This window comes from Mustela erminea, chromosome X (genome assembly GCF_009829155.1).
Source record: "Mustela erminea isolate mMusErm1 chromosome X, mMusErm1.Pri, whole genome shotgun sequence".
Lineage (NCBI taxonomy): Eukaryota > Metazoa > Chordata > Mammalia > Carnivora > Mustelidae > Mustela > Mustela erminea.
Genome location: NC_045635.1, coordinates 113,443,341 through 113,456,970, shown reverse-complemented (window position 1 = coordinate 113,456,970; position 13,630 = coordinate 113,443,341). Strand labels below are relative to the sequence as shown.

Here is a 13,630-nt window from a genome sequence, read left to right as displayed (position 1 = left end):
CTGTACATAAACAGAATTTTAGGAAATTGAGAAAATAAGGTAATAAGAAATAGTTACTCTAACTTGTGTATGTGTGTGAGAGAGAGAGAACAGAGAAGCAAACATTTTTCTCCACTGGTGAGAAAATCCTGGGATGGGGGAATCATTTAGTTGAAAGTTCATCCACTACAATACACGAAGAACGAGAATCAAAAGTTGATATGGGAGAATGTGACAGCGCTGATTCTTTTTTCTAAGAAAGATTTTATTTATTTATTTGACAGAGAGTGGGAGATCACAAGTAGGCAGAGAGGCAGGCAGAGAGAGAGAGAGGGAACCAGGCTCCCTGCTGAGCAGAGAGCCCCATGTGGGCCTTGATCCCACTACATAGAGATCAAGACCTAAGCCAAAGGCAGAGGCTTATCCCACTGAGCCACCCAGGCACCCAACAGTGCTGATTCTAACTGGTCAGTTACAAGAAGAGCCTGCACCACTACTGTTTACATCAAGAATATCTAGAGATAGACTAGGACAAGAAAATGCTATTCATCAATAACAGAATTCAAAAGATCTCTGTGCATTCTGCTTTGTCTACAAATGAACACAAAATATGTGAAGCCAAGAACTGGCACTAGTTACAAGAGCAATTTCACAAGAGCAGTAAAACAAAGCCAACGGTAACATTAAATAAAAATCCATTCACTGTATTTCCCATCTTGATTACTAAAACATGCTTTCTTGGCACGCTTTCCAATAATATGCTCAGCCTAACAAAGCACACAAAAATCCAAGGAAGAAAAGATGGGCCTAAGATGCTCTTCTCCAAGCTTGGATTTTTATATATTTCTCTAACACCTCTTTTTTTTTTTAAGATTTTATTTATTTGATGGGGGAGATGAGGAGCAAAAGGGGAGCGGGGAAATCTCAAGCAGACTCTGTGCCGAGCTCAGAGCAACCCCCTCCTCCACTGCAACAAGGGGCTTGCCTTCACAACCCTGAGATCATGACCCTGAGAGCATGTCCCGAGCTGAAACCAAGAGTCAGATGCCTAACTGACTGAGCCATCCAGGCGCCCCTTCTCTAATACCTCTTAATCAAATGCCAAAACTCCACTTCTAAAAACGTATCCAACATATATTAATGTCACACATAAATAAATGTGAGGGAGAAGAACTAAAGTTAATAGCATTCATTTGGGATATCAGTTTCATAACTTCTAAAAATATTTAATAATACTTCTGAATATATACTACTGTAAGAATAGGTTTAAAAGGCAAGTGAAAAACACCAATGAATGTTTAAAACCTCATGTTAATACTCACTACTCATTCATATCAGACTGTTGAGTAGTATCGGAAGAAATCATGCTGGTAGTGCCTTGGAAAAGTTTCTTTGGCTGATCTTCAAATAGCATTTCACCTATAACAAAAAAGCAGATCAAAGGAGATATGTTTTATCTAACATGCTTTTGCTTTTAAATGCAAAGTAAAACTTGTTTATTGGAAATAATTTATAAGATACATAAAAACAAAGCAAAAAGTTTTATATCCCCATTACCCAGAGATAACCACTTTCTGGTAATTCCTAAAATGTATGTGTACACGTGATTGTTTTTAAACAAAATTTCATTGGTATCATATACAATACCAATATGGAACCTACTTTTTGTTTTTAATGATTACAATTTTCTGTATTGTATTAACTAAATTCTACAATGTGATTATATAGAGCTATGTGGTATGGTCATACCATAATTTAATCTCATTCCTTATTTTAAACGTTTAGTTTCTTGTTATCTTTATTTTGCCAAATATATACAATGAAATAAATAGACTAATTCTTTTACAGCATTACAATGAACAAAATACATATATTTTTAAAGATTAAGGAGACACATCTAATCTCAAAAAATTGCATTGCTGTAATCTTTACCTCAAAGTAAATGCTAAAATCTACACATTATTTGCCATCATGCGGTAACCATGTCTGGATGAGAGAAAACTGATGTTCAAGTCCATAACTCATAGGGTGAAATTTGAATGATAAAACACTAAGGCCACCTACTCATTAAAAAAAATATCCCTAGATATAGGGGCACCTGGCTAGCTCACTTGGTAGAGCATGTGACTCTTGGTCGTGAGTTCAAGTCCAATGTTAGGTGTAGAGTTTACTTAAAAATAAAGTAAAATAGGGGCGCCTGAGCAGCTTAGTCGATTAAGCGTCTGCTTTCAGCTCAGGTCATGATCTCAGGGTTCCTGGGATTGAGCCCCACGTCGGGCTCCCTACTTAGTGGGGAGTCTTCTCCCTCTGCCCCTCCTCCTGCTTGAGCTTGCTCTCTCTCTCTCTTTCCCTCTCTCAAACAAAATCTTTAAAACAATAAATAAAATAAAATAGGGGCACCTGGGTAGGTCAGTTGGTCAAGCATCTGCCTTCAACTCAGGTCATGATCCCAGGGTCCTGAGATAAGGTCCCAAGTCTGGCTCTATGACTGCTTTTCCCTCTGTCTCTGATGCTCTCTATCTCTCTCAAATAAATAAAATTTTTTTAAAGATTAAAAAAATATATACATCCTGAGGCACCAGGGCAGCTCAGTCAGTTAGGCATTGGACTTTTGGTTTTGGCTCAGGTTGTGACTTTGGGGTCCTGGGATTAAGCCCTGCGAGGGGCTCTGCGCTCAGCACAGAGTCTGCTGGAGATTGTCTCCCTCTCCCTTTGCTCTTCCCCTGCTCACAAACTCTCTGTCTCAAATAAATTTAAATAAATTAAAAAAAATATATATATATAATCCCTATTTCTAGCGATATATATATATTTTTTTAAAAAATATATATAAATATAGTGGTATATATATATATCGCTATGTATATATCGTTATGTATATCACTACATATATATCTATATCTATATATATCTCGCTAGAAATAGAGATCCCACAGACCTTCTCAGGAGTATAATCGTGGCTCATAAAGCTCCAAAGAGCATATCCTGGGTATCCTATCCCCTGCCAGATTATAATCACATCATTATAGAAAAACTACTCACCTTTCCTTTTGGGTTTAAAAGCCAGACATATCAAGACAAATTCATCATATAAAAAAATTGAAATTTTCTTTGCTGAAATCATTATTACTTATAAAACACTTTTTATAGCTGTGTGATTTCTACAGATTTCTCAGAATTCCCCCCCGAAGCCTCATTTGCTCTTACTTATTCTAGTGGAAGTGTACCTTATCACCATACAATGTGCTTTCATATGCTTGCAGATTCTAACTGCTATTTCATACCTCTCACCCATTTTATAGAGTCCTCATTGTTTTTTCTCCCCCACCCAAGACCTCTTTGGATTTTTTTATATCTTCTTTCCCCACATTTCCTTTGTATTAATACGCTCCAAATAAGACATCATTTGTTGTTCCCCAAATGGATTCATATTCCTAAATAAATAAAATTAAATTTCTGTTTAATCTGTTACTGTATCTAAAATTCCACATGAATTTTGACCAAACTTATACAGGCTGTGTTTGGAAAGGTCTGACTTAAAATACAGACCATGTAGTACATATAATTCTTAGGGATATCTCAAAGAAAGGAGGCAGTCATCCTCCAGAGCAACTGAAAACCGGGTATAAGAGGCTTGTGTGAGACATGCCACATCCACCAAGATACTGCACAGAAACCAAGTGTATTGTGTAAAAATTATAATATAAAACAATTTTTTAAATCATAAATTCTAAGAAAATTCCAGGAATTTTCAATGGCATAGGACATTTTATGTGTAAATGTCTTAGAAGAACAATTATTTTTATTTATTTTTTAAAATATTTATTTATTTATTTTAAAGATATTATCTATTTATTTGTCAGAGAGAGCACAAGCAGGGGGAGTGGTAGGCAAAGGGAAAGGGAGAAACAGGCTCCCCGCCAGGCAAGGAGCTGGATGTGGGACTTGATCGCAAGACCTGGGGATCACGACCTGAGCCGAAGGCAGACACCTAACTGAGTGAGCCACCCGGGTGTCCAAGATTTATTTATTTTAGAGAGAGAAATTATGCAAATGGGGGGAGGGGCAAATAGAGAGGGAAAGAGAGAGAGAAGCAGACTCTGTGCTGAGTGTGGAGTCCAATGAGGTGTTTGATCTCATGAACCTGAGATCATAACCTGAGCCAAAATCAAGAGTCAGATGCTCAACTGACTGAGTCACCCAGGCTTCCTAAAAGGAGAATTATTTTAATTTGTTAAAACATTGTCTTTCGGGGTGCCTGGGTGGCTCAGTGGGTTAAAGCCTCTGCTTTCGGCTCGGGTCATGATCCCAGGGTCCTGGGATCGAGCCCCACATCGGGCTCTCTGCTCAGCGGGGAGCCTGCTTCTTCCTCTCTCTCTCTCTGTCTGCCTCTCTACCTACTTGTGATCTCTGTCTGTCAAATAAATAAATAAATCTTTAAAAAAAAAACACTGTCTTTCATTTACACAAATTTTATTTTATTGTTTTATTTTTTAAAGATTTTATTTTTAAGTAATCTGCACACCCAACATGGGGCTTGAATTCACAACCCTGAGATCAACAGTCAGTCACACGCTCCACCAACTGAGCCAGCCAGGTGCCCTTATGCATATTTTATTTTAAATACTCAAATGACCCCCAACATTGTAACAGCTCTTAAACTTAATATATTTAAATGTTTTGTCAACACTAGCCCCTAACTTCACAGCACACGCAAAAGATCCCTAAGCTAGGTCATTGGTCCATCATCATAAAACAAAGTGCTTAGTCTGAAAGAGTGTTTTCCAGAATTGATCTAGTCTTAGTCTTAGAATATAAGAAGTACATGCTGAGTTAGATGTGTTGTTAGGACAACTGCCATTAATTAATCCAGAATACACGCAACACTGAAGTACATTTAAATTTCAATTTCTTTCCCTATAGTTTTGCTCTCCTTCCCTTTTTCCTTTCCTCTGCTTTTTTCTTCTTCTTCTTTCCTATCTTAATGGATTTTTCACAAATACACATTTTAAAAGTTTAACCTCCTTTCCTATTTATCCATTTCCCCTCCCTACTACAGTTAAAGTCAGTAGTGGTATTAACAAGAAAGGAAGAACAAACCTAGTGAGGCAGGGTTGGGATCCGGCTGTGGGAGTTAAAAACAAAAACAAAAACAAAAAGGAAAAACCAAAAAAAAAAAAAAAAAAAAAGCTGTTTTTTTTTTTTTTCCCCACTGTCCTTTTATTACTGGGAAGATGGGTCACTTTCCATATATTTAACCAAAATTAACCCCCATTAAGAAGTGAAACATCAGAGAACACACACCTCAGAATATAGTTTTAGTGTAGTAAGTGAATCTGATTTGTGTCAACTTATTCACATGATGTCAACGAGTAGATGTGGCAGCAAGCAGCGCAGGGTCAAGATTCAGTGGACTACTAGGACTGATTCATTGTTTGTTCATTCATTCATTCCCCACCTTGTTTCAGAAAGTATTTAAGGCAGCTAGCTTGGCAAATTATATAATAAAAATCATAATAGTTGACTAAACTGGAATTAAACTTCTCAATTCACATTAATATGGCATTTTACAGCTTTTAATATTGTCTCTACATAGTTTTTGTTTGAGTAAAACAAAAGGCCTCTTGTAACTTATCAAATATATTTAAAATAAATCCTTTAAAATTAATTTCACATAACACTTGATTTTATATGCTATTTTATAAAAATAATTCAAAGTTATATTTATTTTTGCTGGTAGATAAAAGTACCTTTTCTTTTTAATGATCCACAGATACTTGGTCTAATAATGTTGGTGGGGTTCTGACTTCCTCTAAAATAAAATTATATAATCATTACAAGAAAAATTTGAACAAAATCAGCTATGTCTATTTCATTATAATAGAAGGGTATACACTAAAAAAGGACTGTTGTAGTATCACATCATTTTATTGCTCTTCTGTAAATCTGGGTTAAAAACAGGAATGCCTCAGGATAGCAAACTATCTCGTAATTTTTAGGGATTCAGTCTTCTTTGAAGTTGTGGTTGGGGGGAGGCTAGAAAGACCTACAGTTCTGGTTGTGACTTGCCTTGAATCAAGGTGAAAATCATGGGTAAATGAGCAGGTACAGATGTTTACAATTTAAGAATTAGCTCTGATCCTTATCATCAAGCTTGGAGAGGAAGACTATGTTCGAACAGGCTAATGAATTACTGATCCTTCATGGGTTCGCATGTTTTCACATGTTCTTATTCACTTGATTCTTTTCAACCCACAAAATAATAAATCAAAACAATGGCATTTTAATTTAGCTAAAAACACACAGCTTCCTTGGTTGTCACAGAACCTGGAGCTATCAGTTCTTGTACATTTCTTAAATTCTTATTTTATAAGCAATTTGGTATATTTTCATACAACAAAAACTTACATTGGAAATCCTGGCGTGGGACTAGGAACGGGACTTGAAGGCAAAGTGGTGTAATTCACACAAGTTTGTAACGATGGAGGAAAACATTGCTAAAATCAAATTAGAACAGAGGTTTTAAAACCACCACTCTTCTCAGAAAGCAGATCAGTGGTTTCCTGGGGTGGGTGGGGGGTGAGGAGAGGATATCAAGGGCAAAAGATCACGGGGCCATTGTTTGGAGTGGGGGAACTGCTCTATATCTTGACTGTGGTTATGGTTACAGGATGGTGCACAGTTACAAAAGTTAATCAAATCATATACTTAAAAGTCGGTGACTTTTGTTATATGTTAATAATAGTTCAATAGATGAAAAGGAAGGGGAAAATATTTAGAATCAGATGTCCTATGGTAAAATATATCCCCCCAAAATGTAGGTGGTGAAACATTCACATTTTATAAAAGTTTCAAGGGACACAGATTCTTAGGTTCTCCTTTCTTACCTTCCCAATCTCCTGGGTGGGAGGAGCTGCTGGGGATACTGGAATTAAATCGATGCTCTCTGAAGATGGTTTCTCTAAATTACTGTCACTCTGTATAAGCAGAAAGCAGTGTACCATTATAGCACCAATTGCTTACCTATCACGTACTCAGGGAGATAGCTGCTGCCTGGGGAAGGGAATCCTTACTGAGTCAGTGTGTACTATGGTGAGGAGCTCATATCATCCTAAAGCAAGAAGGGAACCCAAGATTCACTTCACTTTCTCCTTTTGGGAAAGAACGCTCATGGCAAGTTGAGGGGCTTCCCTAGTGTCCCCGAAAGGCCTAGAATGTGAGCACTTGATAACGAGTAATACTTACCAGTATATACACAAATCCTCAATTAAAATTTTTCTCTTGGTGTCTGACCTGTGCTTTGTTGTTGAAAATTGCAATATTATGCTCAGGGAACAGTCAAAAAGGATTTGGTTAGAACTAAGATACAAATGGGACTGCAAACATAACTACAGCTATAAAAGATGTTTATAGGTTTTGTGTGGACAAAATCAGTACTGCATAATTCAGGCCTTTATAATGTGCTCTTTTCTTTTCTAAGACACAGTACGTTATGTTATGTATTCCCTTCCTCTTCCTAACATATTCACAGATTCACTCACTCGTGCCAACATGTAAAGCAATTATAATTGGGTTAATGGAATCCAACAGTGTCTATAAATTGTATTAGCACTAACATGAAAAGGGGCAGGCTTCAGAGGCTATCTACTCAATCTTTAGGACCTACTCCTAAATCAGGGATAGATGTCCATCTAAGGCACTCAGGACTCAAAGGAAAATAAGATGTTACTGTTTCTGTTGATGACCCATTTCCAAATCTAGTGACTCCCAAATCTGGACACTAACATCTAGCCAGAATCTGTTCTACCCAAATTTCAGCTCAATTCTGTCATTATCTGAAACGTCCATGGAAAAGAACCCTAAACATTGCTCAACTTCTACAACTAAGTAATCATAATGTGTAAAGAAACATTAAAAAAATGTTAGCAGGGGATGTAACTCAATTCCAAATATATTCAAATTAAAGGCTGCATGTTAAAAATGTTAGTGGGAATGTATGTGCTACAGGCACAGAAATGTAGTATTTATGCAGAAACTCACTGTCTGTGGTTTGAAACTCTAATACCTAGTTAATAAATTACGTAGGAAGGAGTGAAATCATTCATTGTTTTGTCAACTAAGCAATTTGACCAGCGGAACTGAACTTTTCTTAGACTCAGTAGGACAGAGAGGAGGCTGGTCCACAACATTGGTTTTGTATCAGATAACTATTTACTATGAACCCCACTTTCAAATGATGTCAGTTATTTTTATGAGTAAGTCATCAACTATTTCTCAGGAGCAATAAAAAATTATTTATGCAGCATATAGATTTCAGTTTCAAATGAGAGCTTGAATTTCTAGAAATTATAGCAAAACTAAGTAGTGCCAATACTGAAAAGCAGCAAAAATTTCAAACTGTCTATAAAATTGAAGTGTTAATACCATACCAGGTTCAAACTCTCTTCCCAAGACCGACTTATCCGTAGTGCGGTTTGTACCTCCCTGCAAAAGAAAAGGTATCAGCACTGGCATTTGCCTAACAAAAAGAAAAGAAGTGACTGAACACAGAGATGATCAGAATAGTAATTCAAAGTACACTACTCACCATTCATGCATTGCTTCTCTAGTCATTAAGTTCATGCCTTCCTCCTGAAAGGCAGAACATGAGACTAAATGAATACCAGATCCTATGGTTTTACAAAATTATTTGATTTGGTTGTACCTTTATTATTATTCACTGGGACATACAAGAGCTAAAGGATAAACAAATCTCTAAACAAGTGTCTAGTTCTCTACTTTTAATCGTTGCACCTACTACACCAAAGATCTATTAGTAATGCATTACGGTACATTAAATATGGAGAAACTTTCTAAATGAATAACTCTGTAGCATTCTTCATTCAAAAAAGCAAACATCAAACATTCATTATTATACTATTTTTCCTACCATTAATACTATGATATTAATAAATACTACTCACAGTCCAAAGCAAACTAAATGTCTATCAACATTGGTTTGTTTAACTATATGATGGTAAAACACGATTTATTTATTTTTTTGAAAAGATTTCATTTATTTATTTGTGTGAGAGAGAGCATGCATGAGAAGGGGATGGGGCAGAGGGAGAGGGAGAAGCAGACTCTCCGCAGAGCAAGAAGCCCAATGCAGGGCTCGATCCCAGGACCCTGGGATCATGACCTGAGCTAAAGGCAGACACTTAACCAAATGAGCTGCCCAGGCTCCCCTATGTGCAAACATGATTTAAATCTAGTCATTCACATTGAAGAACATGTATTACATAGCAAGTAGGAAAAAACCTCAGATGCTATTTATGTAAAATTATAAACAAGAGATGTTCAGAAGGATGGTCACCAAAAAATTCACAGTACTTATCAGAGTAGTGAGATTTAGAGCAATTTGTTCTTTCTTTGTACTTTACCATATTGTTGACCTTCTTTTTTTTTTAATATTTTATTTATTTATTTGACAGAGAGAGATCACAAGTAGATGGAGAGGCAGGCAGAGAGAGAGAGAGAGGGAAGCAGGCTCCCAGCCGAGCAGAGAGCCCGATGCGGGATCCGATCCCAGGACCCTGAGATCATGACCTGAGCCGAAGGCAGCGGCTTAAACCACTGAGCCACCCAGGCGCCCCTGTTGACCTTCTTTTTAAAAAATAAACACAAGTACCATTTCTCACATAAATTGTTATTTTAAAAATAACCTACATATAGAAAGATATCCTGTGTTGATGAATTGGAAAAAGTAATTTTTAAGACAGCAATGCTACCCAACATGATTAACAGATGCAATGCAATGCTTATCAAAATCCAAGTGGCATTTTTTGTAGAAATAGAAAAACCCATACAGAAATTCACATAGAAGAAAAAATAAAATTCCACGGAATCTCAAGGAGCCCTGAATAACCAAAACAATCTTGAAAAAGAAAAGTCATATATTTGGAGGACTTATACTTTCTGATTTCAAAACTTACTATAGAGCTTCAGTAATCAAAATTGTGTGGTACTGGCATAAGGACAGACATATAGATCAATGGAATAGAACAGAGAGCCCAGAAATGAACACCTACGTACACTGTCAATTGATTTTCCATAAGGGTGCCAAACCATTCAATGGGGGAAAGGATGATCTTTCCAACAAATGGGGCTGGGAAAACAACATCCACATGCAAAAGAATGAAGTTGAATCCTTTCCTTACACCATGTATAAAAATTAACATGAGATGGATGAAAGACCCAAACATAAGACCTAAAATTATAAGACTCTTATAAGAAAACATAGGGCAAAGGCCTCGTGAATTGGATTTGGTAATGATTTCTCAGATACAATAAAAAAGCACAGGTAACATGAGAAAAAAATAGATAAATTGGACTTCATAAAATTTAAATTTTTCATGCATCAAAAGATACTATATCAAGAGAGTGAAAGAGAATTACAAAATTGGAGAAGATAGGGTGCCCGGTGGGGGGGGGGGCTCCGTCAGTTAAAAGCGTCTGACTCTTGATCTTGGCTCACATCACAATCTTAGGGATGTGGGATCAATCCCCACGTCTGGCTCTGCACTCAGTGTGGAGTCACTTGAACATTCTCTCCCTCTCCCTTGGCCCCTCCCCACCATGCTGATGCTCTCTCTTTATACATAGATAAATTAACTGGGTGCCTGGGTGGCTCAGTTGGTTGAGCATCAGCGTTTGGCTCAGGTCATGATCCTGGGGTCCGGAGATAAAGCCCTGTATTGGGCTCGCTACTGAGCAGGGAGCCCGCTTGGCCCTCTCACTCTGCCAGTCTCCCTGCTTGTGCTCTCTAGAGCACTTTCTCTCTCTCTCTCTCAAATAAATAAATAAATAAATAGCCTCTTTTAAAAATATAATTAATTTTTAAAATCTTTTGAAAAAAGAGTTGGAGAAGTTATTTGCAAATCTTACATTTTATATATCCAGAATATATAAAGAACTCTTATAATTCAAAACAAAAACAAGATAAACAACCTAATTACAATAGGGGCAAAGGACTTGAATGGACATTTTTCTGAAGAAGATATACAAATGGTTAATAAGCCCATGAAAAGATGGTCAACATTCGTCATTACGGAAATGCAATTCAAAACTGCAATGAGCTAACACTTCACACTTACTAGGATAGATATTATTCTTTTAAAGATTTTATTTATTTGACAGAGAGAGATCACAAGTAGGAGAGAAGAAAGCAGAGAGAGAGAGAGAGGGAGGAGGAAGCAGGCTCCCTGCTGAGCAGAGAGCCCGATGCAGGACTTGATCCCAGGACCCTGAAATCATGACCTGAGCCGAAGGCAGAGGCTTAACCCACTGAGCCACCCAGGCAGCCCCGGATAGATATTATTTTTTATTTTATTTTAAAGATTTTATTTGGGGCAACTGCGTGGCTCAGTCATTAAGTGTCTGCCTTTGGCTCAGGTCATGATCCCAGGGTCCTGGGATCATGCCCCGTGTCAGGCTCCTTGCTCAGGAGGAAGCCTGCTTTTCCCTCTCCCAATCCCCCTGGTTGTGTTTCCTCTCTCACTGTGTCTCTGTTAGATAAATAAATAAAATCTTTAAAAAATAAAGATTTTATTTATTTATTTGGGTGAGAGAGAGAGCACAAACATGGTCAAGGGCAGAGGGAGTGGGAGAAGAAGACTCCCTGCTGAGCAGGGAGCCCGATGTGGGACTTGATCCTGGGACTCCAGCATCATGACCTGAGTGAATGCAGACGCTTAACCAACTGAGCCACCCAGGTCCCCCTAAGATAGCTATTATTTTTAAATGTAGAAAGTAACAAGTGTTGGCGAGAATGGGGAGAAATTGGAACTCTTATACATTGCTGGTGGGAATGTAAAGTGGGGCAGACTCTGGAAGACAATTTGATGGTTTCTCAAAAAGTTCAATATTGTATTACCCTACGGTCCGCCAATCCTGTTCCTATGCATATATCCAAGGGTATTAAAAAAGGGACTCAAACAGGTCCTTACACACCAATGTTCATTAGGAGCACTATTCACAATAGCCAAAAGGTGGAAACAACCCAAGTGTTCATCACCAGATGAATGGATTTAACCCACTGAGCCACAGGTGCCCCCCCTTTTTTTAAAGATTTTATTTATTTATTTGACAGACAGAAATCACAAGTAGGCAGAGAGGCAGGCAGAGAGAGAGGAGAAAGCAGGCTCCCTGCTGAGCAGAGAGCCCGATGTGGGGCTTGATCCCAGTACTCTGGGATCATGACCTGAGACCAGATGAATGGATTTAAAAATGTGGTATATACAATGGACTTATCATTTAGCCATGAAAAGGAATGAAGTTCTGACACATGCTACAACATGGATGAACACTGCAAGAGTTATTTTAAGTGAAATAATAAACACAAAAGAATGAGTATTGTATGATGCCACTTTGATGAGGGTACCCAGAATAGCCAAATCTTCATAGAGACAGAAAGTAGAACAGAGGTTACAGGACACTGAGGTTCAATAGGAAGTTATAGCTGAATGGGTATGGAGTGTCTGTTTGGCATGATGAAAAATTTCTGGAAACGAAAAGTGGTGATGGTTGCTCAACATTGTGAATGTACTTAATAACACTGAATTGTACCCTTAAAAATGGTTGAAATGGCTTTAAGAAATTGCACAGTCCAAATTCATCCTAGTATTTTTAAAAACATAATTCACATATAATAAAGTATCTAGGATAGTGCTGGGCAAATAGGGTGCTAAATATTATGGGGAACAGAAAATAAGAGGATGAGCTTTTCCTAAAATGGCCTAGAATCACGTTTGAGAGCTAAGTTTTATACGCATTAAGTTGGTGCTCTCCAAAGTAAGCATGATCATAGTCCAGGAAGTATACAAGCTGATCCACTGAAAAGCAAAAAGCAAAACACAGAAATTCAATTTATATATTTTAAAATCTAGGATAGTAAGAAATTCAGGTTTGCTAATAGTCTACAGTTTGACATAGGTGCCCTCGCTCAGCCCAGAGGGCTCCAAGATCTTGCAAAACACCAGCATGTTTTTGGTCTTTAGCTAATTATAACTAATTGCAAGTTAGGTGGCCATATGGATATATTACCCAGTTTTAATTAAACCGAGTTTCACAAAACAGACAAGTATCTTAACAAGATTTCTATAAAGAAATGTTGGACAGAAGATATGTAAATACAAGTCTAAGTGAATGACAAGGAAATGACAAAGGTGAAGCTCCTACCTAGCACAGTGCACATCATCTGCCACCTTCCTCTAAAAACACAATGCTGAGCTAATCTCTATCGAGGCACAGGCTAAAATAATTTCAAATCATGAAGACTACTGGAAATATGAACTCATATTGACTCTCAATGATGAACTGTAGTTAATAAAATACAATTTAAAATGTTCCAAAAATATCATTTCATCTTTAGTTCATCCTTTTTACATATGTATTTTGCATATATTCAATGATTCACATGATATACTAGCTTAGTAGTATATGTCCATCATGTTTTGGAAGGATATATTATTTACATATATTGGAAGGATGTGTTAAAATATTTTGTACTGTTGCAGTGTATGATCAAAAGAATTTAAATATTCTTGTCAATGTAAGCGATACGTGGGGCGCCCGGGTGGCTCAGTGGGTTAAAGCCTCTGCTTTTGGCTCA

General features: G+C 37.4%; 1 protein-coding gene across 5 annotated transcripts in view; it reads right to left on the bottom strand.

The window, feature by feature from the left end:
* LOC116583093 (protein FAM122A-like) overlaps positions 1-13,630 on the bottom strand; it is a 70,166-nt gene that overhangs the window by 26,427 nt on the left and 30,109 nt on the right. For 3 of the 5 annotated variants that reach the window (XM_032331075.1, XM_032331077.1, XM_032331078.1), the window contains exons 6-11: positions 8,567-8,610; positions 8,409-8,463; positions 6,867-6,956; positions 6,388-6,476; positions 5,730-5,791; positions 1,302-1,398 (exon numbers count right to left, since the gene is read on the bottom strand). In XM_032331075.1, the coding sequence (XP_032186966.1) occupies positions 1,302-1,398; positions 5,730-5,791; positions 6,388-6,476; positions 6,867-6,956; positions 8,409-8,463; positions 8,567-8,610 (437 nt within the window). Of the gene's footprint in view, positions 1-1,300; positions 1,399-5,729; positions 5,792-6,387; positions 6,477-6,866; positions 6,957-8,408; positions 8,464-8,566; positions 8,611-13,630 lie in introns of those variants that run through there. The other 2 variants (XM_032331076.1, XM_032331079.1) reach the window with 2 other exon arrangements.